The following is a 26,238-nucleotide window of genomic DNA, read 5'->3' on the forward strand; positions in this document are numbered from 1 at the left end:
ATAATAAGCTAGTAAATACGTTAGTTAATTACAAATATTGGGCTAATTAGAATTAATTTCATCAAATAAACACGATAAGCATGTATCGATTCATCAGTTTGATATCCTCCTTATCATCAGTACCCTAGACCGTTATCCCAATTATTAACAACGTACAGCAGATTAGGAAATTTTCGTTAGTCGTAATGCAATATACAAATCTAACAAGAAAAATAATCTTTATAAGCATAAAAAAATAAATATATACACGTACACAAACCAGCTGTTTGCCTTATATGTTATCACTGATTCTTGTTCCTATAAATCTTATGCGTAATATCCGTGACTTTATATATAAAAAGTGCTAAGCCTACATAACACTTGAGATCTAAGTACCATTAAACCTTCTTTTTCACACAGGCTTTAAAACTAACACATCCACTTTAAAGGTGCTTGAATGTCATAGGTACCATATAATGTTTATCATTATGTATACACTTGCTGGCCACTTTATTAAGGTCGATACCCAAGTATGAGTTTGACTGCCGTTCACAGGACTAACAGCCATGACATGGTGTGGCATAGAATCAATAAGCTACTGGGAAAAGTGGTAAGTGTCGTAAATATTTTTTTACAAAAATATTCTACGCAATAGAAGTAGGCAGAGGAATGTAATGGCGAAATCGATTTGTCTGAGGTGGTTATGGAAGACATTTAAACTGATATTTTTTAAACCATGCGTGTACAATATGGACATCATTGTCGTCATGGAAGTAGTTGAACCCATCAGTGTACATAAGAAGTATTACTAGATGTATTCGATCAGAAATTATACTAAAGTAAGCTGTAGCATTCAATCATGATGTCTTCTCAAGACAGCAGGAGGTATACATTAGAGTAGGAAAACTTGCCTTTAACCATTACTTTCACCACCAGAGGCGTGAACAGCTTAAACCACGCAAGAGTAGTGGAGTTTTCGTGTGGCCTTTTCCAAATTTGTTTTCTCTTCTTTGTGTAAAAGAGGGCAAAACCTGGTTCATTATAACGTATCAATTTTTGCCAGTCCTCATTAATTCAATATCTGTACTTTTTATACCACTTAACGTTTTTTTCTCAAGTTTCAATCTACGATTATCAGCTTATGCAATGGTCTACCACTTCCATAGTCCATTTGCTGCAACGTTCTTTCCAAGACAAGGCGAAGGTAAATATGACTTGCTCTACATTAAATATCTGCCGATTGGTGTATTTTCTGATGATGGTTAAACTGTACCATCGTATTTAACCATCTTTCTCTTAGTCTATGTTTGTGGCCACAATTCTACTCGCAGCAAACATTTTATTCAACACATTTTAATTTTGTGTGTCCCCATGTTTGTTAGAGTGATTGCGAATGTGCTTGTCTCAGTCATTTATAATACTGTAGAGAAGAGCAGTCACGTCATGTAATCAGTTAGTGTGCATTTCCTCACCAGGAAAATATAAGCTGTAATTCATAGCACAGTTATTCTAAATAAATATTTTTATTTTATTATATTTATCACATTTCTGAAGGTTATTTCCTGTTTAAGGACAAATATTCATATGCATGAACAGTGTCATCATACATTGTAAGACAAGAGAATAAATTTACTGCAATCGACACTATTTGATTGACGAACAAAAGAAATGATATGTGGATAATATATAAAATGAGAATGGTGCATCACAAAATTCTTGCTTCATCCAACTAATATATTATTATAACATAGTTAAGCTTTAGAAATATTTATGCGCATGTGGTCACAAGTTCCTGGTAATAAAATTGTACATTTTATTCCATGCATGTTAAAACTTTAGGACGAGAGCATCACAACGTTAAAAGAATAGTGCTGTATTTTGATATCTATTTTTTCAACACCATATGATATTAAACTTTAATAATTAGTTGTTTCCATAAAAGAGCAACAGTGGGTCCAATACGTGGTTAAGGTTTATATACCAAGAGCTTAATATATCTCAACCATCAAATGTTTTATAAGGGTTGAAATCTATGCATACCAGCACGAAAACAATAGTTTTGGTTTTACACGTAATGACTAATCCGAATATAACAACAGAATATCCATCCTGCACGTACACGGTGTCTGTTTTCTACAGTAGCTGATGTGAATCTCTAAGCTGATAATGAAGTGAACTGAGATTACTTCGCCTCTTATTCGTTACATTATAAAACCCTGTTTTATATCTAACTTAAAATACACGATAGTACATCTTCTGCAATGATCATTGAAAACTATAAATTCTATAAATAGTAGTCCATGAATATGTGACATTTGACATTGAATATTGATGAGATACACTCTAGAGATCCTAAGATTCGAAGTGAAAAAATTAACTCCATAACGTCTATTGTTAAAAAGGTCCAAATGGCACTGTAACTTACTGACACTTCGGACAGATCACTTCGCATATTACTGGCACAAAAGTTCTTTACGCAGCCATGAACTATTGGCGCAAAATTCCTAGACTTTATTATGTACTATTGACTCTTCGAATTTGACATGGTCACATATTTTTACGAAAGACACACGTAAACCAATATATTATTCCGTAAGTAACTATATGTAGTACACATGAATATTCAAACATATTTACCACACGTATCTTTCATTTGCTAAAACACAGATATTTTAACGAAGTATTTTTTCTTATAAATTAAACTAATGCTAAAAATAATTTGTTAACTTCAACTCATCGTTCGCTTTACTATTTGTCTTATATCATCAATACATATAAAATAGTGTTGATGATTTTAACAAAATATCTCTATAATGTATTTTCAGTATATAGCTACATTCTTAAAATTGTGTAGTATTTTATAGCAAATCATTATAGGAATAACGCTGTACGTTTCAACATTGAATATAACAATGTACTGAACATTGTCACAATTAGTTTAAATCACATTATTTATTTTTGTAGTGCGGTGATTATTAACATTAATATTATAATCAATTTTTCCAAATAAAATCAGTTTTCAATACAGAATAAGACAAGGAATTTTACAAAGTAAGTACAGTAAAAAATGGGGTTGTATAATTTCCTATATTCACTAAACTCGTAAAATTTACCTATTGAGAAATACATTTCAAATATAATACACGTTCGAACGATCATCAAATAAAACATTTGACAGTGAGTTTAAACGCCTGAGAAGAAAGAATCAAATCAAGTTCAAGAAGCTTCTTCGAGGAAATTAGAAGATTTTTTTCAGACAAGGAACAGGAAAATGACTTCATCTTAATCAGAGGAGGGGGGAGGAACATTCACCCTGTTGCAGTTATTAGCTGTTACGAGGACGTCAGTTGTTGTGCGGAAGGAACTGGTATGACGGCTTCGAGTGAAGTGGACGTTCAGTCTCGTGACTGTTTTTGTTCTCCACGTATAACAGATAAAACAGATTTGTTTCAAATCAGCCTAAGATAAGAAACAGCAATAGTCAAGTGTTAACAGCGTTTGACTTTGAATATCTAACTAAGACATTATAATTTAAATTGAAAAGCTATTTTACAATTGCACTGAACTACTCGTAGTTTAAAATAATTTATTCACAAAACAAGTACCTTGGGTGATGATGCTCTTGTTACACAGCTTTTATTGCTGAGTCACTTTTACAAATACACTTATACTTTAAACTATATTATTTATGACATTTGTCTTCAAAGTACTATGAAATATGATCATATACACACACATATATAGATATCATGTAAGAGCTTTAATATATCTAATTACTTGATCATCATACTTGAACAGTGGGAGGACAGTTATGTATAGTTAAAATCATTTTCACTTGATATTTTTGCATCCTAAGGAAAATAGCTGCTATCCAATAAACAAGGTCCTCTAACGGAAAAGCAGTAAGAAAACTGACTTATAATGCTAAAATACGAGGTTCGATTTCGCGTAATGAACACAACATATAGTCCAAAGTTGTCTTGCATTAAAAACAAGCAAGCTGAAAGCAGGATGGAAAAGTAATATTTGAAAGCTCACATAAAGAATAGTTTAACTTCATTTATAAAATAAAAAAAAGTTTCGAATAGTTCTGTTGTAAATGTAATATTTCAATTTTCTTGTCTCAATGTAACATCGATTTTTCTAAACATAAGTTACAGAACGTTCTGTATGTAAAGAAAGACTAGATAGACCACTGGTAACGTAACTCCCAAAGGATGAAGTCAAATTTTATGGATATGTTTTTGCTTTTAGTGACAATAACTGAGTTACATTGAGGGTTTAGTATATTTCTGTGATGAAAGTAGATAATGCTACCAGAAAACCTCGATCGAGGTTGTGATAAATAAATATTGTGAATATAACAATTGGTCCTCGTATTATTAATTCTAATATGAGACGCGCGTCATTCCACTGCTTCAAAATTGGGATTAGATAATGTGAAGGCTTACAGCAGCATATGTCAGTCGACGTTAATGCTGATTAGCTAAATAATCAATGGTACTATTTTCTACTTTAAAAATGCTCTGCTGAATTTTATATCTTATCACTTAAATACAAAATATAGACGACAATTGTTAGAAATATGAAACCCTAAATTAGTGAAATAAAATATTTAATATGTTTATTGATTGAAAACAGAGTTGTAAATTTGGTTATCATGCTAGCATTTGATTATTTAATAAATACAGCTTTTCATTCACATAGTAAGAAAAAACGCTACGTGTTTACTCTGATTTATTTTCGTGTACATAAAAATTATCAAATATTTAACACAAAATTACCACTGAGTTATTATCTAACAACTGTTTTCGTTTTATAAATCTATAGCTGTCAAATATTGAACAGTATCACAATTGACTAATAAACACTCTAGTACACTGTTACTTTCAAGTCAGACCAGCTGGATCGAATGCAGATCAGTCTTTTTATTTTTAACCAAAATCATCGCACACTTACATTTTGAAGCTGTGGATGTATTATATAACGCTGACCGTTAAATCAAACCCAACTATTCGATTAATGGAAAGCCTATATCCAACATGATAGCCCTTTCTTTTGTGGGCGATATAATGTTACAACCAGTCTCGCAATTCATTATTAAAGAGTAACCAATAGTTGGTAGTGAGTGATACCGCCCAGTTTTCTTCCTTCTGGTCGACATTTCGAAATCTGAACCGCAGCAAGTAGCCTTAACAGCTTTGCGACAAACGGTGAACAATAAAAGTTCCATCATCGTGAATCTGCGATAAGTTTAAAAGATGCACAACACAAAGGTTTGGTATTAGATTCCACGAGATGAACGGAACATAGATAGCCCATTTTATACGTTCACGCTAAACAACAACACCCGCTGAATGTTCCAGTAAGAAATACAAAAATATTTCAATACTAAGTAAATACGAAAATAAATCAAATGAAGTTTAGTTACACTTTGGAACATTCACACCATATAGTTCTTACATACTGATAGATTTAAAGTGATCATTCCTGTCAAGAAAACACTAGTAGAACATTGTGTTTTCAGGTTTTGGTTATTTAACTGAATTTTGCTGAACGAGTAAGAACCTTTGCTTAAAGTTGTTGCAAAGGTATCTCATATTTCTAGACATTTTTTTTGAGCTTTGATTTGTTTTGAATTTCGAGGATAGATCGCTACTGGAGGATTATATGCACTAGCTGTCCCTAATTTAGCAGTGATAGACTAGATGGAAGACGGCTAGTGAACACTACCCGCCACAAGCTATTGGGCAATTATTTTAACAATTAATAATTGGATTGAGTCCCATTAAAGTGCCCCCACTGCTGAAACAATGAGTATATGGGTAGTTGAACCCGCGATCTGCAGATTACGAGCTGAGCCCCTCCCAACAACCATATTGAGCTAGTGTGTAACTGGCAAAAGGATGCAGGTTGTTTAAAAGGAAACGAGTCACCAGTATCAAAATAGCTAGGACACAGCTCTTCTGGAAGTAATATAACAAATACAACAAAGTAACTGGCCTTTATCTGCTGTAACCCGGGCAAGGAAAGCCTAACCATGCACATTCAGCAAAACAGAAACAACTGAAGGTACGTCTTGGGTTACGTCGTTTGCAGCGGGCATTGATTTATATCAGTAGAGGAGCAGATGAACTGGTTTCTTCTCCTCACATTTTTTCTTGTTGTTTTTTTGATAATCGACTGTCACTTCCCATGATCGATTCTAGAGAGCAATAATGATGTCTTACCCTAGAGATTTGACAAACTTCAGGAAGCCCGGCCTTTAGACATCAAATCTAAGCAAAATTTAATTTCCATAAAAGCTCAAATAATATCAAAATTGTGACAAGGGTTTAGGTTTAAAAAATCTCTGAAATTCTGAAAAAAAATATTTTTAGCGTGAATGAGAACCTCAAGTACTCAGAAACTTTTGCTTCTCGCTTCTCTTCACCCTATTTTAAAAGATTAGTTTTTGATATATGTATATCAACTTGGCGAAAAATAATGATTTTACTGAAATATGATATACATTTGCCGAAACGTTGTTTTCTCTCCAAAAAACGTTTATCAAGTTAGCATTTGTTGTGGGTAATAGTATAATAAAATCGGAATTTAAAAAAATTGAAGCCATTTTGAAGATAAGCATTCCGACAAACTTGGGGGAAAATAGTGAGTCTAGTTTACTGAGGATTTTAGGAGTGACTATTTTAAAAATGGTCTGGCATGGTCAAGCGCGTAAGGCGTGCGACTCGTAATTCGAGAGTCGTGGGTTCGCGCCCGCGTCGCACCAAACATGCTCGCCCTCCCAGCCGTGGGGTGCGTTATAATGTGACGGTCAATCCCACTATTCGTTGGTAAAGGAGTAGCCCAAAAATTGGCGGTGGGTGGTGATGACTAGCTGCCTTCCCTCTAGTCTTACACTGCTAAATTAGGGACGGCTCGGTGCAGTGGGCTAACAACCTACTCACTTAAATACTTGTTGAAGAATCCGCAAGCGATTGCGGCCCTATGTTCCTAGATGGAATCTAATGGTGATAACTAACTAACTAATACTAAAAATGGGTTAAACCTTTTAAATTCTGATCACTTAGTTTCTATCACCTTAATGATAAACATCAGAAGATAAATGTTAATAATAGAGATAAAACATCCAAGCTGTATCAAGTACAACACCAAATACATTAAAATACAATACATGTTTCTGACCAGAAGAATGTTAATCTAATTTTAGTTATACTAAATCTGATACAGATCATTATCACCGATGTTATCATCCAAATACTAAAGGTCATGAGGCTGGCTGGGCTTCGATACGTAAAGTTAAGTTGAACAAGAAACAGTGCACTTCACTGAAACAAAGCGAATTAAAACAGTACAAGTAGGTTATACTTGCAATAATACATTAGAATTAGACCTATTATATATTTAAACACTACATTATTTTAAATGACATTCAAACTCCACTATTCGATCAGACAAGAGGTAATTCTAAATAACAAATAATTTCTTATTTAATTTTTCATCTTTTACGCATGGGTACGTAGACGATCTTATACATGTAACAAATAAACACAGCATCCAGAGAGAATAATCTGGTCGTACCACACTGGTATATCGGTAAGTTTACGGATTTACAACACTAAAATCAGGGCTCAATTTTCCTCGGTTGACTCACTAGATAGCCCATGTGGCTTTGCTATGAGAAAAACACACACACAGATAGATTATATAATATAATTAGTTAAAGTAATAGAGATATCTTAAATAATAGCAACTAACATAGCATAAGAAACTGAACTAATTAATTGAAATTATACGAGTAAATATAATAATAAATATATTGCAACACAGAACAAATAATTTTAAAAATTCCAAGAGTTAAATTCACTCAGTTAATCCAATGTAAATTATTGGGGCTATGCAGTGCTCTTGCCTAGAAGAGACAAAGAGGTATCATTCAGGGTTAGTTACAAACGTCTAATTAATAAAGTTTTTAGGATTGGTTTCAAACGTCAAATTAATAAAATCCCTTCTTATTGACAATTATTTTGTATTTACCCCAAAACCATCTGGCCAGGTGATAAGGCATTCGAATCGTATACCCGTCACACCAAACATGCTCGCCCTTTCAATAGTCGGGGCACTATGTGACGGCTAAACCCATTATTTATTGGTAAAAAAGCAACCCAAGAGGTGACGGGGGATGATGGTGATGGCTAGCTGTCTACCCTCTTGTCTTATATTACTCAATTGGCAGGTAGACTTGGTGTAACTTTGCTCGAAATTCAAAAACAAACCAAAGCCATGTGTAAATGGTTACCTCGCTTTAAAGAATTATTTCAGTAGAGACCGAACGAACATTGTAGATGACGAAAATTTATTAATTGAATATTTGGAACAAAGTCTAATAATTTGTTTTTGTTTTCATTTCACACCCATCAATATTAAATAACATATCAGATAATTTTGTACATAAATATTTTTACGTCACATCACAATATATGAGGCGTCTTAGACCATAAAGCACATTATGGAGTGTAAGAAAATTTTTAAAAATATAATTCTGCTTGTACTTAAGCTAAAGAATATATACTTAAAGTACATGTAACAGCCAAATCTAATGCTAATTTCATCACGTAAATAAACTAAGTGAAGCGTTTAAGAAACTATAGTAATACAAGCACTCAAAGAGGAATCTGACTATTTTACAATTATTTATAGCTATACTTTCCACATCGCTGTTAGCATGTTTTTAAAGAAGGTTTTGTTTGTGGCATTGCACTTTGTTTTTATGATGTACATAGAACAATAATGAATTCCTTAAGTAGGCGTGGTGGACGAAACAGTTACGGTAACATTACCAGTTTGATAGTTTTTTTTTTCTACGTACAAATTCCATAAAAAAAGAATAATGTTTCTTTTCATTTCCGACAAAATGTACCACAAATACATAAGAATACTAATTTCAAACTGCTCTGAACGAAGGTCCCCAAAGGGTAATTACAATGTGTTTGTGAACATAAAGTAAAAACCTTTAAAAAACTCATTCGATGAAGGAAAGTTATATATGTATGTATATATATATACGTACATATAATATATATTTTTTCTGTGTACTGTTAATTTGATGGGTGTAGAATACCATCTACGTGGGTATACATAAAAGTTGAAAAGTAAACTTAAGAATTGTTTATTCTCTAACTGACTAGTGGAATTTTATTATCTATCTCACAATGCAACAATAACTTCATAAAGCGACGCACGTTCTACGTCAGTAGTAGTAAGTAGGAGAGTCATGATCTCTGCAGCTACAATCACGTCAAGGTAACCACGCCCAGTTCACTTACGGTGATAAAAATACAATTAACACAGGTAAATTACCTAACAGAAATATCGCCTTTAAATGCAGATGAAAAACGTTTAATTATGTTTTGTAACGATTGTATTTTATACTTTTATCAAAAGTTACAAATGCTCACGAGGCTCAGCTATAAATGAATTAATGAATCAGCTTGATTTTAAGTGTTTTGAATTTTGTGCAAAGCTACACGAGAGCTATCTGCGTGGGTATGATGTAAGTGATATCAAGATAAGTACTAAGATGTTAACTTAATTGTCTCAGAGACTTAGAAATTTTACACCATTACGAAGCTGAAGATTATGCAATTTTTGATAACTTGCACCTTTTTTTAAGTATTATTGTGGCAATAATAATGGTTTAAATGATTTAGTAATACTAAGATGTCGAGATGGACACAACAATTAGGTACAATAACAATAACAAAAATTACACAGATTGTAAGATGATTTTCACACATTTCTCATAAATATTTCAAATTAGGGATGTGCACAAATAGTATTTTAATTTATTTTCTCAGCAGCATATCTGTTTCCAGAAAACACTTCGTTATTATTTTTACCTTGCGATCGATGGCACTATTTTAAACATGTGTTCACCAATGACACTGACCAATGTCAAGGGTGAATTGGCACAAAGCAACTGGGATATCTGCATCAATAGACACTAAACAACCAACCAACTTATTTGATATGCAACACTAAGCATTTAATGTTAGGGTTTGAAACGCCAAAAGCCAGTAAGTAATTAAACGGAAAGTTTGAACAATAAATAATTAAAGATTTTGCTTTGGAGCTTAAGGTTGTTTATTTATGAAGCGTGTAAAATACTCCACTATGCACTGAGCAAACTCTGAACAGATAAAATGGTAATAAACCTTATAGCGTGTAAAGATCTCTTGTCATATTATTATGAATGACTGCTAATCGAATTGTGTACTAACCGTTAAAATAGTAGTACAATCGTGCAGTATATTATGTTTTAAGTATAATTTACCAATTACAAATTAAGTAGTATATGTATATATAAACCATTATATTTTACAGCCAGTAAACATCAATTTCAGAAATTAATCTCATTTTCAGCGCTAATAAACAACTACATTTATACACAAGTATTGATGTAAATTCGACCATGATTAAGCAGAGAACAATACGTTAACAGTATTTATTGGTTTTAGTTTATTATTTCTCTGGAAATGTTTGTAAAAAAAAAAAGCTATTTAATAAAATAATAAACGCAGCACACTGACAGCCATAGCACGGATATCATTAATCAGAACTCATTTTGCAAAATTTAGGCTGTTTGAGCTATAAGGAATTAATAAGAACAGGTGTTTTACTAACTGATCCTAATAGCTGAAAACACTGCATGGATTTCTCGTGACACCACAGTATGTCTGCGGAATTGAAACGTTAGTACCGAGTTTCGATAACTGTGGTGGGAAGAGCACATATATCCCGTAGTATAGCTTAGTTATTAAGTATAAACAAACAGTCCCCTGAAATCAATTACCAAATCTATCCTTAAGCGTTCACGTGCAATGTTACATACAAGTACGAAAGCTTTATTTCCACCTTTCATCATGCCGCCCAGACGTTAACAGGACTGTGTTATCACTGCAGCTAGTCAACAAGGTTACTTATTGTGCTTTTTTAAAGTATTACATGAAAGCAAATGGCTTCTGCTTCGTTTAGTTTTCTGATTTATTGTTCGCGTAAGCAAAACAAACACAGCGCGGTTTGACCAGAAATGATTATTTAAGGTAGAGGGAAAAACGACTTATTATTTATAGAAGACTATCTAATCAGAAATGTTTACATTTGTTCGTAATGAAATCACCTATTTAATGGAGGACGGATAATGTTAGCCAGAAATGAAAAGTGAATATTATAATAAGATGTTCGTGTGTGTAAATATAAGAAAAAAATAAATAAACTCATGATTAATGTGAAAATCAATATTTCTTCTAATATTACGGGTACTAGCGTTTTAGCTGAAGACCTTTACGTGCTACGCTGATAAGAGTTTAATAAAAATCGTAGAAATCACGAGGCTTTTTCCATTGTTTATTATCTTAACATTTTAAGTGTCGCTATAACATCAATTACGCTTTTTATGCACGCATAAATTTACCACTACTATAAATCCTTTTTACACTGTGCCCTTTAGAAAATACTTGAAAGAAAAATCATTTACACTTACATACATATTTCTTGATACTGCATATCGCACAAGTTAGTTTTCAGATATGCAACATACAGAATTTATCAACTCGAGAGGCTCCGATGAAAAGAAAAATCGGCCTGTCATGCCCAGGTGGGTTAAGGCGTTCGACTCATAATCTGAGGGTCGCGGGTTCGAATTCCTATCGCACCAAACATTCTCGCCCTTTTACCCGTGGGAGCGTTATAATACGATTGTCATCCCACTCTTAGTTGGTAAAAGAGGAGCCCAAGAGTTGGCGGTGGGTGGTGATGACTAGCTGCCTTCTCTCTAGTCTTACACTGCTAAATTAGGGATGGCTTGCACAGATAACCCTCGAGTAGCTTTGTGCGAAATTCAAAGAAACAAACAAACTTACCTGATGTTGGATCTAATTAGAGTTTTATATTCAGAAGTTAAATCCTTTCGACTGATGTATTTGATCACGCCTCTAAGGTCTCATAGATTAATTTACTCGTATCTTGTCTTGAAGAATTTCAAGTGCCGCGAGTATTTAAGATAACCTAGAAATAAAAGGCGCTGTATCCAGTAGCTTGTAGCGTCGTAAGTCATCGTTATACAACCCTATACAGTTTATCACATGTCCATCATATTTGATTTCCTATTCAAATTGACTATCTACTAGTCCAGCCTTCTATATTTATGATTTTAGTTTCTCTCGTTTCTGTAATTATGAGTTTAACTCCACTTTAAAAAATGCATCCTTGTTTTTAATCTTATAGAATGGCTAAAGGCCTATTTTCGAGTTTTTAGGTTCAGTCATAGAAAAACTAACGATGTTTTAACGATATAGCAGTTGAACAAAACAGAATAATTTCAAAAAAAACTTTCAAGTATTTCTACAATTGCTTATTCTGTTATTTGTTCGTTGTTGTGAAAAATAATGCTGTGAACACCTGTGAAAGAAGAAACAGGAGTTGTATTTATAAAATGGCACAAAACTGTTTTCTACTCCAACATATATATATATATATATTTAATAGTTTTCCTTTTATAAAACACCTTTACATGTTAAATTAGAGTGATAATAGATTGGGAAAACTACATATTTTATCCAAGTTGTACAACAGTAAAATTTGAAAGAATATTTTAGAGAGCAAAAGATCAGAATATCTTTAGTTGCCCAACCAGTTAGATATGTTAGTCCCCCCCCAAACCAGTTAGATATGTTAATCTCCCACTTACTGTGGAAAGCAGTAATAAAATTACTGAACCGCTGAGTAATTTATTGTATATTGTTTTGAAAGTACTTAGATATGAAGGTATATATATCAAAGGCAGTAAATATTTTGTAATTCAGGTACCTAAAAATATGAAACTACTTCGCATTATTTTAGATTAAAATGGCTCACTAATTCAATTACTAACTGCTTCTCACTGTGTCTAATGATTCAGTTAAATAAATGGCTTACATGCTAGTAATATGTTTCCATGAAAGTAAAACGCTTTATTTCTGTTTAAAGCTACACGAGAATTACCTGCGTTACACATTCCTAATTTGCAGTTTAACACTAGAGCGGAGGCATCTAGTCACCACTACTCACCACTAACTCATGGGCTACTCTTTTACCAACGAATAGTGGGCTTGAATGTAACATTACAACTCTCCCACGGCTGAAAGGGCGAGCATGTTTGGTGTAGCAAAGATTCAAACCCGCGACCCTCATATTGCGAGTCGAGCGCTCTAATCACCTGGCCATGGATCAGAAGTACAGAAATTATTGATGTCGAGAAATTCTTTTAATTGTAATTCCCAAAATGCAATTTCTCTTTTAAAAGTTCCACTCGAAGAATTGCGTGTTGAAAAACTACTAACCTGAGTCTAAGAGTTAATAGATGTAGGTATCATATTACAAATTCGAAACATTTTTTCTCCTAATTAAGTACACATTTTTATTTCTGTAATTCCAATTAATTTAACGGATTGAATGACCCTCTTTTAAGATTTTCTTTTCTCGGAATTTTAATGAAAAGAAGAAACGACTAATTTAAAAACACTTCCCTGAATTGGAATGTTTGTGGTTTTCATAAAGCCATAATGGGCTATCTGTTGTGTCTGTAGTAAAGATTCGAACGATTAATTTTATAGTTGTAAGCCCATAAACATACAGCTCCCCTACCAGGACAGAATTTGAACGGAAAGTCGTTAAGAAGTGAGTTGCTAATAAAATAGTTTATTTATTGTAAAGCAGAAAACTACACAATTTACAATTTGTAATGTACCCCCACAAGTATTGAATCCCGATTGTTTATGTTACAAGTCCGTAGATTCACCGCTAAGCCTCTGGAAGGAGAGGGCTACTGATAGTGAGCCTGGAATTTTTGCTCGTACATGAAGGATTAATGTCATTTAGGATAAACTAAATAAAGCTTTTTAAATAACATTAATATCTGTAATATGTGTATTTTGTGTAGTCTATTGCAATTTTGTCGTTAACGTCAAAATATTTTATTGTTGATTTTCATTTAAGGATTCGTTTTAAACAAACTTGTATAGTTAATTTTTGTTTAAACTATAGATCTTTAGACTTCAATATTTTTACTTTTCAAAACGTGTTGAGATATTTTCTGCATTTTATAGATCTTATACTGCAGAGTACCCTGTGCTTTGAAACCGGTATAATAATAAATAACAATTTGGAAAACATAGAGTCGAATGTAGTTACATATATAAATGGGTGTGTCTGATGGTCATATTTGTGTGTTATAAATCCTAAAGAAAAGAACGTAGAACTCTAAAACTTTGCACACAAGCTAAGTTGGCCCTGAGGGTGTGAAGTTGGGTATCATTACTCATTCATCTACGTGCGCGAGTGCATATTTTGTGAAGTAAGCTAAAACACACGTAGAAACGAATGTGTGACCGCCGTAACTAAGAAGAACGAATCTAGAAACCTTAAATTTTGCACATCTACTAAGTGAACCATGAGGATGTGCAAGTGAGTATCATTATTCCATGTGCATGTGCGCATCTTATTATGAGGCAAGCTATCAACAAACCACTATAGAAAAGTAAATGTGATTGCCCTAGACCTAAGAGGAAAGACCCTATAAACCTGAAATTTTGAACCCATTTTAAGTGGACCTTGAGAATGTGCACCTGGATATTACTCATAATGAGGCAAATCAACAGAAAAACACATAGAAGATCAGCGTTTTCTTACATTACTAATAGAAATACAGATAGACAAGCATATGGGTTAGTGCACGCGTGTAAAAAAGAAGTGGTTTCTTATATAATAAATTTTAATATATAGAAAAGTCAGTGCGTTGTGATATAAATGCGTTCAAACAGTGGTTTTTATGTCATGTTGCTTAGCAACAAAAGTATTTGGTTATATGTTTTTGCTAAAATTGGTTCAGAATACATACACTAGCATATTCAAATAGAACGAAGCTGGGAACTTTTACTAGTACATACATATAAAAAGATAATATGCAACCCTTGATTAGTCAATTACGAAAGAACAATAAAAGAAGTTAAAGTGACTGAATGTGTAAACTATAAGACTGGATTAAACAAAGCACTACTGAGGGTATATATTGACTTGCTCATGGTAATTTTATAAAACTTATTTTATACTTTAACTTAATATAGTAAATATTCTCAAAAGTGATGCTAGGTATGTACACATACTTTAACTACTGTAAGTGAATATTATATCTTATTATTGTCTTTATACTAAATACTAGCAAGTAAAACCTAATATCAGATTTCTCACCTCTACAAGAAACAGCTGGTTGTTTAGACTACTAGTAAAAAAATGTATATTTTGTTACCTTGAAATTCTCACTCATGAAACAGTAAATGATCGGATTCACGAAGCTGTTGGCCATGGAAAACCAATGGCAACAAAAGAAGGAAACAACAAAAGCTAAGTATTCTCCCTGGCTGCTAACAACAGTGAAGTCTTCCTTGAAATATATTAACATGTTGAAAATATGAATCGGAAGCCAGCAAACAGCAAAAAGCAGGACAACAACAGCCAACATCTTGATAACCTGAAAAATATAGACTGCTGTGTTCATAAACCTTCATTGAAATGAGAAGTTTTCGCTTCGATGTATGTGTGTTGATCACCAAATTCAGAAACTTTCAGTCAATAAGACTAAGTGTATTGTCTGGCTAAAACTAGAACGTAATTAAGTTGTTTTTGTTTTTTTTTATCTACCTCAACTGAAATAGAAAACATCTTTTTATACGACATTATTGTTCATACAGTAACAAGAAGTAATATTAGATTTCTAGCAACTAACTTCAATGCTTCCACTATGAAAAATACGCCATCAATATTATTTTTTGTATATAATTTCAAAACCATTACCTACTAATTCTGTATCAAAAAAGCATTTGGTCTTTCTCATTTTAACGTATTTTATTTTATCATAGCTTTGGTATGAAAAAGACCAGCTGAAAGTAAGTGTGAAGGTAATATTACTACAAATATGTTATAATAAAAATGATTTACGTCAGATATTCAACATTAGAATAAAGCATATTTTCTCTCTTAGTTACTGTTAAAATTTCATTACTGAGGGAGACATCTGTTTGCATATTTATCCGAGAGGCTAATTTCACAGAGCAGTTTAAATGACTAAGTATTTCAAGAAATACTTCGTTATTCAGGCGAATAATCCTAACTAAGTCTAATAAGAGATGTTAAAAAATATTCATGTTGTCAGTCAAGAAAACGATTAAGTGTGCAATGTTAATTAAAATAAAAAGATATATATAAATATATATACGTATATATTATAAATTCAACTTATTTTCCTATATAACAAATATATACATCCTTGTTCAAGTACATAAACCAGACGAAGTTATTACACAGTAGACCTTACCTTGGTCTTAGATTGATATTGTTGGCTGTCTCGCATGTTATGAGCGTTCCCTGGAGCACTGTGCTTCCACATTTTTAAGCCTATGGTAGCATACGCATAGGATAAAACCAGCAAAGGAAGTAAAAACGTCATAGCGAATACAACAACCGTGTACAGCTGAAAAAAAGATGAAGATTGTACAAGTAAAACAAATATACTCTCAGGTATCTGATACAAATTCTAAGAAATAAAAAAATGCATAGACAGCATTAATGTGGCAGCTATAGTGTTGTTGAAATACTACTTTTATTCACAACAGTCTAAGAGACTGAATGATGTAGCGTTAAAAATAATAAGCATAACATAATGTCTTATGTGAAGTATAATTAAATACAAGCATGCACTGTAGAAAAAGCTTTTACGTAATTATAATGAATATTTTAATCAGTTTGTTTGTTTCTTTTTGAATTTCACGCAAAGCTACTCGAGGGCTATTTGCGCTAGCCGTCCCTAATTTAGCAGTGTAAGACTAGAGAGAAGGCAGCTAGTCATCACCACCCACCGCCAACTCTTAGACTACTCTTTTTCTATCGAATAGTGGGATTGACTACACATTATAACGCCCCCACAGCTCAAAGGGCGAGCATGTTTGGTGCGATCGGGATGCGAACGCGCGACCCTCAGATTACGAGTCGTACGCCTTAAACAACCTGGCCATGCCGGACCTATTTTCATCAGTTAGTACCTTCTATGTTATCGATAATGTTCGACAGTAATTTCAAAGATATCTCACAAGTTCCATCTTAGTTTTGAGTCTATATAATAAGCTAAAAGTGCAAGTTAATTCTTATATCAAAAATGGTAATTAAAAATGGAGTTTAATGTATTTACAAAACATAAATACTAGTTACTTGCGTCACGTAACATCACTGCTTTCCGTGTGTAAGTTTTTGTCAACTATTTCACTTTGTTAAAATATCAAAACCCTTTCAAAACTTTCATGTCTACACTTTAATTCTGTGGTATCTTGTTTCAGGTAATAATGAATTTCTTTGTTGTATTCACTACCATAAATCTTCTATTGTACTAAGAATTTTACTAGTATATCCTAAGAACTAAAATTTAACTAAAATACGGATGTTATAAAAAGTTATCATGCATTACACCTATCATGCTAAACAAATTGACATCTTAGTTAGATACTTTTCTTGTGCAAAACACAAAAAATTTACATCAAAAAGAGCCCACATTAACTACAATATAAATTTCTAATTAAAGATAACTCAATTTTTTTTGCTCGTAGAAACACAATGGTGTTACGGGAAGAAAATGATAAATATAGATACGATACAATATTTTAACTGGTGTAGAGAAAATAAGAGTTAAATGGCTGTTGCAATATTTAGCCATACCTGACTGTCGAATTCACCCATTACTTCCTTGCAATCATAAAACATCTGGCCTTGCAAGTAGAAAACTTCTGCTCGTCCATATATCAACTGAACACTAGACACTCCACAAGCAACTCCCCAGATAGCAGCTATGACTACTGTTTCCTTAGATTTTGTCCACTGCAGTCCAAGAGGATACATTATGGCGTAGTATCTAAGTAAAAAAATTAAATGACAAAATGTGGTCTTTAAATGTCTTAAGTAATAAATTATCTTATATTTAATTATGTTATTTAGCAATAAACATTTTTGTGATAAGCTGCTGTTACAAAACTGGCGTATCTTTGATTTCTTGTCATAGCTTTTAGTTACAGCTATAATTAAGTCACAATGAAATAAAACGTATCTAAACAACATCATTAGTCTAAAAAGAGACTTTTGCGGCAGATTTACTATTATTGCATATTTAGTTTAATATTAATGTTTTTTCAGTTAAATACCTGTTTAGAAATGTGTGTACCTGATACTGTTATATGCGTATTGCGAAATTTCCGCCTATTCACTAAATATGTAGAAGTTTTCGAGAATATGAATCAACAATATATAAATGTATGTAAAGCCAGCATTTTTGCCTTAACTAAAATTTCTAGACTCTCCTCTCAGGCTAATAAAATTAATCAACACAACTCATCAAGAGACAAGATATATATTGCTAGTTTCTTACAAGTGGTATACTATAAACATCGTAAGTTATAACTGTAATTAACGCTCATTAATTGGGAAACTACAGATATCTTATTAGGAATGTTTATAGATTTCGAACATTACAAACCGCTTAAATTCGTATTAATATCGGACGTTATACTTTTGGGAATACATTATATAACATCAGCAGTGAAAAACTCACGTCTGATACACGAAAAGCTGGCTCGCTCCCCGTTAAGTGAATTTCACATATATCAATCCGAAAGTAATTCGCTCATCGTGAACCCTTGATAAGATGTCATGAAAGTTCCGTACCAGAGGCCCGAAATGACCAGGTGGTTAAGGCACTCGACTCGTAATTTGAGGGTCGCGAGTTCGAATCCCCTTCATACCAAACATGCTCAGCCTTTCAGCCATGAGGACGGTCATTCCAAGTAATTGTTGTTGTTAAAGACGTAGACCAAGAGTTGGGGTGGGTGGTGATGACCAGCTGCCATCTTTCTAGTTTTACACTGCTTAATTAGGGAGAGCTAGCGCAGGTTGCCCACGTGTAGCTTTGCTCGAAATTCAAAACAAACCAAACCAGATAAAAACTTAATATAGTGTGTAAAACTTCTGTATATAAATCATTATTTTTAATAATTGTTTATATTCACCTCACTTCTTCACTTTAAACAAGCCAAATCAAATTACAAGAAAACTTCCACGTAAATTTAAGTAATCTTCCATGAACTAGGACGAAGAGGAACCACAATGTTCCTGACCACCCCCTATTGGGGAGAGAATTCTTCAGACTTCTCTCTCTCTCAACTAAACCCCTGCCAAGTTCAAAGGGAAAGCGATTGTTTATATTAACCCTTATTTAAAATGGTATCGTTGTTTGTACATTAAAATATATTTGTATTAAGAAGATTTGTTTGATTTTGAATTTCGCGCAAAACTACATGAGTGCTATCTGCGCTATCCGTCCATAATTTAGCAGCGTAAGACTAAAGGGATAGCAACGAATATTTGGATCTACCGTCACATTATAACGTTCCCGTGGCTGAGTGGGCGAGCATGTTTGATGTGACAGGGATTTAAACCCGCGACCCTCAGATTCCAAGTCCAACTCTCTAACCACCTGGCTATGCCGAGCCGTATTAAGAAGGAAAACTGTGTGTATCAATCTTGTTGGCAAACATCACAAATTTGATATATCTCTACATCTAATTAACTCCTAATTCTAAATGTTTTGTTTCATAACATGTGTAAGTAGAAAGATAAGGAATAACTTGTAAAACTATATATGTTATACAATTTATTGTTAGGCGTATCTGTCATATCTGTAAGTAGTCTGCAGAACTGATTTAGCAGCATAACTAATGTGAGGTTTGTATCGTCACAGTAACCACATCTTTAGAAAATACAAAAAGGGTGAAATAACTATAAGTACAAGCCTTCAGTTCTGTATAATATCCAAGTGCTTTATGTAAAGATATCTAATTTTATTGTTTACTTATTGGCCATTTGGATTAAGGAGTTCGGCTCGTAATCTGAGAATTGCGGGTTCGAATCCCTGTTGCACCAAACATGCTCGCTCTTTGAGCCGTGTGGGCGTTATAATATTACGATCAATCCCAATATTCGTTGGTAAAGGAGTAGCCCCAGAGTTGGTGGTGGGTGGTGATGACTAGCTGCCTTCCCTCTAGTCTTACACTCCTTAATGAGGAACGGATAGTGCAGATAGACCTTGAGTAGCTTTGCGTGAAATTCAAACCATGTATACATTTAGAAGAAAATTTTGAGTGGTAATGAAATTTTACTCGGTTATTTGCAGAACAGTTTGAAGCTTATTATTATTTTCTTAACTAAGTTTACAGGAACCAGTGAGGTGAAGTAACATTTGTTACTGCTGCAATTACAGGTGAGCATTTGAATGTATAATATTTTGACATAATTTTACAGGAAATTATGCTGTGCTATTTTACACGTTTGTTTACAGGTAAATTAAAAATGTTCTAAGCTGCTTACAACATTTTAATTACATAGGGTAAGGTCACATTAATAAACACTGTTAAATTTATTAAAAGGCGCATCAAATTTTTGAACACATTTCTCAAAATAAGAAATATAAGGTTTAATATAGAAAAAAAAATGTGTGTAGGTATTTCTTACGATTATTATTAATCAAATCGCTCTCCACAGTTGAACACCAGTTTAAAAAATAATGTTGTCAGTGCACATACCCTGCAGGAAAAAAAAACATTTTTTTTACAGCAGTAACTGTGTGATTCATAATGTTAGTTTCAGATAGATACTGTTTGTTGCTATGGTTTCAGAGATATTGTTTCTTGATTTTGCAAAATCTAATTAAGCGAAAAACAAGTTCAGATGTATAGCTTTAAGCAGAATGCTGTCTCCATTTTAAAAACAATATTTTCATATCTTACTAAATAGAACTGGATCTGTATTTGTAAAGGTTAATTCTTCTACATAGTCGACGTTTGAGAATATAATAAACTGGATTGAGGAATGATAGATTCTAGAACATGTCCATTATTGGGTTTAGCTGTATTTACTTGACACTTTGGATTATGAGTATATACACAGATTCTGAGGAATAATTTTTGACTAGATACGTCTAATTTCAAAAGGATGGATTCTCCTAATCTTGCGATTAGCAACTAACAATTAACCTTTTTTTCATAACCATTTTTACATGCAGGATTGTTCGAACATTAATAATGGAAGATTGTTCACCAAAACATTTTAAATGCACATGTGCTTATTTGCAATATCTCATTTTTCGCTGTTTGCTATTTCACACAATACTATGAAAGAGAACTTTCGAGAAAAAAATAGCTTAAACCTAAAAAATTAATTCAGTTATTTCCAACTCTTTTATATAAAGTTTTCAAAGGCAAGAATGCAGGTTTTCTTCTCTGATTCCCAATGCTATTCGGAAAAGCACAATAAAAACGGACTGAGTGTTTTGAGATTTTAACCATAAGACGGATTTGGTTTGATTCCAGCCTCGTATTAAATTTCTCTAAAGAAAACGAAAAAGAAATATTTTCACGAATAATAGAAAATCTTGCCACCAAAAAGGTTCACCTAATTGCCATTGTTGGCAGTTAAAAATAATATATTGTAGTGTAATATGTTTCAAACAGCGTATATTTATCTAATATTACTGTAAATGAAAATTTGATCTTAATGTTGAATTCAAACGAACATAAAATTTACGACTAATTTACAGACAGTACTAAAAATTTAAAGGGTTGGTTAGATCCTAGATAGATGACATAAAGCAAAGCTGGATATATGTACCATATCATACAGGAGCAAATTTAAACTGGGAAACTGACAGATTCGCAGGAGAAGCCCTTTTATGAAGTGCAACGTAACTCTACTGGCACGGTATAAGCCTTCTGTGGATTAGTAAATTGGAAGCGATAACCATAAAAGACACTCATAGACATTCAAAGACTGTTGTAGAGCAACGTACTACATTGTGTAACTAGGAAAAGCATAATATGAGAAATCAGTAGGACAATATACAGCCAGAAATCCGTTGTTAACTTCATTAAAGGGGTTATTTTACACCTTTTGGGAGGAAGTTGGCTTCCGCATAAGAGATTAATAGCTGAAGGCGCAAATCTTAAAACTGTCACTTAGTACTCAACTGATTTCAATTCAACACAACATAATCTTTGTTACTCTACAAAATTAACCCATTAATTATGAACTATAAAATTCACAACACTTTTACTCATGAACTATGAAAATATTTAAAGATTGAAACAATGCAGACATCACAATTAATATAACTTTGCATTTAGTTCTGAACAGAATAAGGACATCTTGAAAAATCTACTCTTCGTGTGATGTTCAAAACACGTGGAAATGAAATATTTAAATAAAATCTTCATTGAGCAACTTTTAAAATAGTTAATAAAATGATTTTCAAAAAACATTCTTCTAATTTCTCACACAAACACAAAAGAAAAATCCTAAAAACCTGCTTGTATTTGTTTCATTATAAAGAAATTACTTACTGACAACAAACTGAGTGTGTATTCTCTACATAATATTTATATCAGTTAATTCTTAAACAACCTTAGTTAATCCTACGTAAATATAAAATTAATGACAAATATTGTTTATAAGAATTTAGGAGTGAAATAAAATATATACATCTGCGTATTTTTAGCAGTATTGTTGGAGAATGTATTTTAAAATAGCAACTGTTGTCTCGTCAGTAACTCTGGTCAATAACAAAAGCAGAAAGAGAGAGGGAGAATTTTACGCAGGTGTGAACTACGCCTACTGTATTCCTTCAAATGAAATAGAAGCTATTATCTTTAAAGGGGAAGTGTCAAGCCTTTATGCCTGTATGTAGTAATATAGGAAATGATCAAAATCATCCTGCGTAAAACATAAGAGAGTGTCGAGAAAATAAAAAAAAGAATGTACTCTAGCCAGCCTAGAACTACTCAGAGCAATTACCACCATATTTCGTGTTGTATTATTCCTTTAGAGATATGACAGGTTAAGCAATAATACAGAAACTGAAACTGATCATATCATCCAACTGAGGCCACAAAAAGATGTAGTCGAAATATATTCAAATGGAAACGAAAGGAATATTGAGTAAGTCGAGGCAAACGGCATAAAGATAAACTTCGTGAAGACTTACATCAAAACGTTAATGAAACAATAGGATTGGTCAACACAGCCAAAGTTATTAAATGGACACATGTATAAATGAAAAAAGGCTAACACTGACAATAGCAACGGATGACTCAGTCAAAAACGACGTGACTGCATGGGTATTTTGTTTTTGAATGGTCAGTGACCAAAAGTGGATAATTAAGTTCATTTAGAGCAGAAAGTGTGGATTAATAACAATAACTATCATAAGAGGAAGATACACTCATACTCTTTACAGATTCCTTGTTCCTTATCATAAAACTGATTACAAATGTTTCCAAAGAACATGAGTGAAACGTTTTAGAGACTTGAAAGCTCATCAGATAACGATCTATATGGAAGTGGGAGGAGCACAAAAGAATAAGGTAATAACATATGTTAAATCAAATTGAATTGGATATCATAGCTAGAAACACCTTGAGGATAATATGCTCCAAGATCGGTACCAAACTCTTCAACCGTAAAATAGCAGTAGAAGCAATAACATTAAAACAGTTGTATTTACTCTCTATACCAGGTGTTTAATAAAAGTAAAAATTAAAAGTATACAACATAATAATTAACAATTATCAATTGAAAGTAAAATAGGTTGTTGCTGTCGGCCAGTTTTCTCCCCGTGGTTGTTAACTCCGAATTAGGGATGATCCACTGTTCTTTGATACACGCAGCGACAAAGAGAAGATGATGAATCTCCATTTTTGGAAGATATGAGAGTGATCTATGGTCGATGCACCTCTAGCATGTAAACATAAAACTATAATTATAAATGCACCTGATAACAAAGATATTTGGGTTGATAATAAGAGAGTTTGGGATTTTTCGTTACTGTCAAAAAGTTGAATATATATATATTTTTAAAACATTTTTGCCTTTACAAGAAGTTTAATAATAAGTCAGCAAAAATATTTAGTACCAATAGGCATGAAAATATCAGAATTTATAAATGTTTCAGTAATGAATTAGTTAATATAAAAATTATCAAAACGTTCTTCCAGGTAATAAAAAAGAAATAGAAACGAGGGAGTAGAGGGGTGTTCATGACCTTTAAGATTTCATTGTATTCTTCTGTATTGTTATTTATAATAATAGTTCAAATACGTTAAAGAGATATTGAAAGAAATATAACATACGTTTGGCTCCAGGATATTAGGAATGTTATCTGGAAAATAAGTCATGCTGTTAAGGCTTTTGTGGACAATTCTTTTCTTTAAATAAGATTTATTTATGTATAAAACATAAGAGGCTTATAGTTTTGCTTCATTTACAGTAAAAAAATTAACTTATTAAATACTGATGCTATTTCATTAAAATAGGTCGGGCATGGCCAGGTGGTTAAGGTACTCGACTCGTAATCCAAATGTCGCGGGTTCGAATCCCCGTCACACCAAACATGCTCGCTCTTTCAGCCGTGGGTACGTTATAACGTGACGGTGAATTCAACTATTTATTGGTAAAAGAGTAGCCTAAGTATTGGCGGGGGGTGGTATAACTAGCTGTCTTCCCTTTAATCTTACACTGCCAAATTAGGTACAGCTAGTGCAGATAGCTCTGTCGTAGATTTGTGCGAAATTCAAAAACAAACAAATATTAAAATGCCTATTTTGTTTCATGTTTTAAAGTATTCTTAATGTGTTTGCCGAAAGCATCTTTTATCTAACAGAAAATGAAAAGAAACGTAGGATGAGTCTGTTGTTTCGATAAAATAGTATTTCTTATTGTTAGCAAAATGTGAACATTTTACAATAACAAGTAATGAAACCAATAACTTGCTGTTATGATTGGAGGTAACAACACAACGTTAATTTTAGAAGTTAGTGTTTATCTATGCTGTAAGAATAAAATAGGAACCAGTTATACATGAAAATTTAGTCTTCTTTCTCTTACTGTCAGTCTTACTTGTAGAATAACATGACTACAATTAATATTTTCCTAATTCATCAGTAAATCATAATAAAGATAATGGCAAATTAATATCTGCAAATGGATAGAATTTGCAGAAAAATGAATTTCGATATTTTTCAATCTATAAACGATATACATTTCTTGTGTTACAACGTCTTATTTGATGCTATTGAAATCAGGTTGTCTTGATTTCTTCTTCTGCTATATTTGTAATCTGTATATCGGTGCTAAGCTTTACTGTTCTTGTTACATAACAGACTTATTTCCATTCCACCAAAAGTAAAACTGAAAATACAGTCGGTAACGGAGAGGCCTAAGATGTTCCTTGGTTTCCCGTACCCTCTGCTGTGAATTCCAGTTTCTGATATTCAAAACTCGTCAGCACAGCTTTCATTAGCAAACCAAAGTAATACAGGAACGTCGCTTATAATGGTTATGTGTACATAACAATTGTTTTCTTTTCAGTTCTTTTTAACTTAGAATATTGAAACCTAAATTAAATTATGTAAATAGGTGAAACTGCAGTTCAAGTGGAGGGTGCAGCGAATCAAGGAATGCATCAGGCGACTACATCACAGATTATATTTTAAATTATACCTTTGGTGGAAAGAAAAGAAATCTGTAATACAATTATTACATAACTGGTCCTCAGTATGATATCAGATAATAAATTAGGCGCAATGCCATAATATTATTGACTCACCCAAATTAATTTATGTTACTCTATGGTAAATTAAAAATAACTCAAACCCCATAAATATTTATTGACTCATACTATGTTTTGAAACACTTAAGATAATGTCTATTTTTACATCAAGTTTCTGTAAATCTATGTGAACATTATAGTATTGTTATCACCTTTGGTACCATTAAGGCTTTAATAAATCCAAGAAACTGGTATAATCAAGAAAATAAATAATAAAGAGCTGGAATAGAAAAATATTAAAATTAAAAGAAAAAAAGTATTTTTAAGGAGTATTTTATAACAATCAAAAGTATGTAGTCAAAGCTAACAGGAATTAGCTTTAAGCGAATTTTTCTCTATTGAAACTTAAAAGCAACAAAGATACTAGTGCAACAAACTAGTAAATAAGTATTAATTTTATTTTCACTAAAAAGGTTACTAGTCATGTGTTTTTTGGTACTACAGTAAAATTTGTAAATTGAAACATTACA

The 26,238-nt window shown here is 32.7% G+C and overlaps 1 protein-coding gene across 1 annotated transcript in view; it reads right to left on the minus strand.

Moving 5' to 3' along the window:
* Positions 1-3,261: 3,261 nt before the first annotated feature.
* The window catches only part of LOC143228367 (QRFP-like peptide receptor), a 36,238-nt gene continuing 13,261 nt past the window's right edge, over positions 3,262-26,238 (minus strand). The window contains exons 2-5 of the mRNA XM_076459635.1: positions 17,782-17,974; positions 16,391-16,546; positions 15,326-15,547; positions 3,262-3,438 (exon numbers count right to left, since the gene is read on the minus strand). Coding sequence (XP_076315750.1) covers positions 3,262-3,438; positions 15,326-15,547; positions 16,391-16,546; positions 17,782-17,974 — 748 coding nt within the window. The remainder of the gene's footprint in view (positions 3,439-15,325; positions 15,548-16,390; positions 16,547-17,781; positions 17,975-26,238) is intronic.

This window comes from Tachypleus tridentatus, chromosome 10, assembly GCF_004210375.1.
Source record: "Tachypleus tridentatus isolate NWPU-2018 chromosome 10, ASM421037v1, whole genome shotgun sequence".
In the NCBI taxonomy this organism is placed as follows: Eukaryota; Metazoa; Arthropoda; class Merostomata; order Xiphosura; family Limulidae; genus Tachypleus; species Tachypleus tridentatus.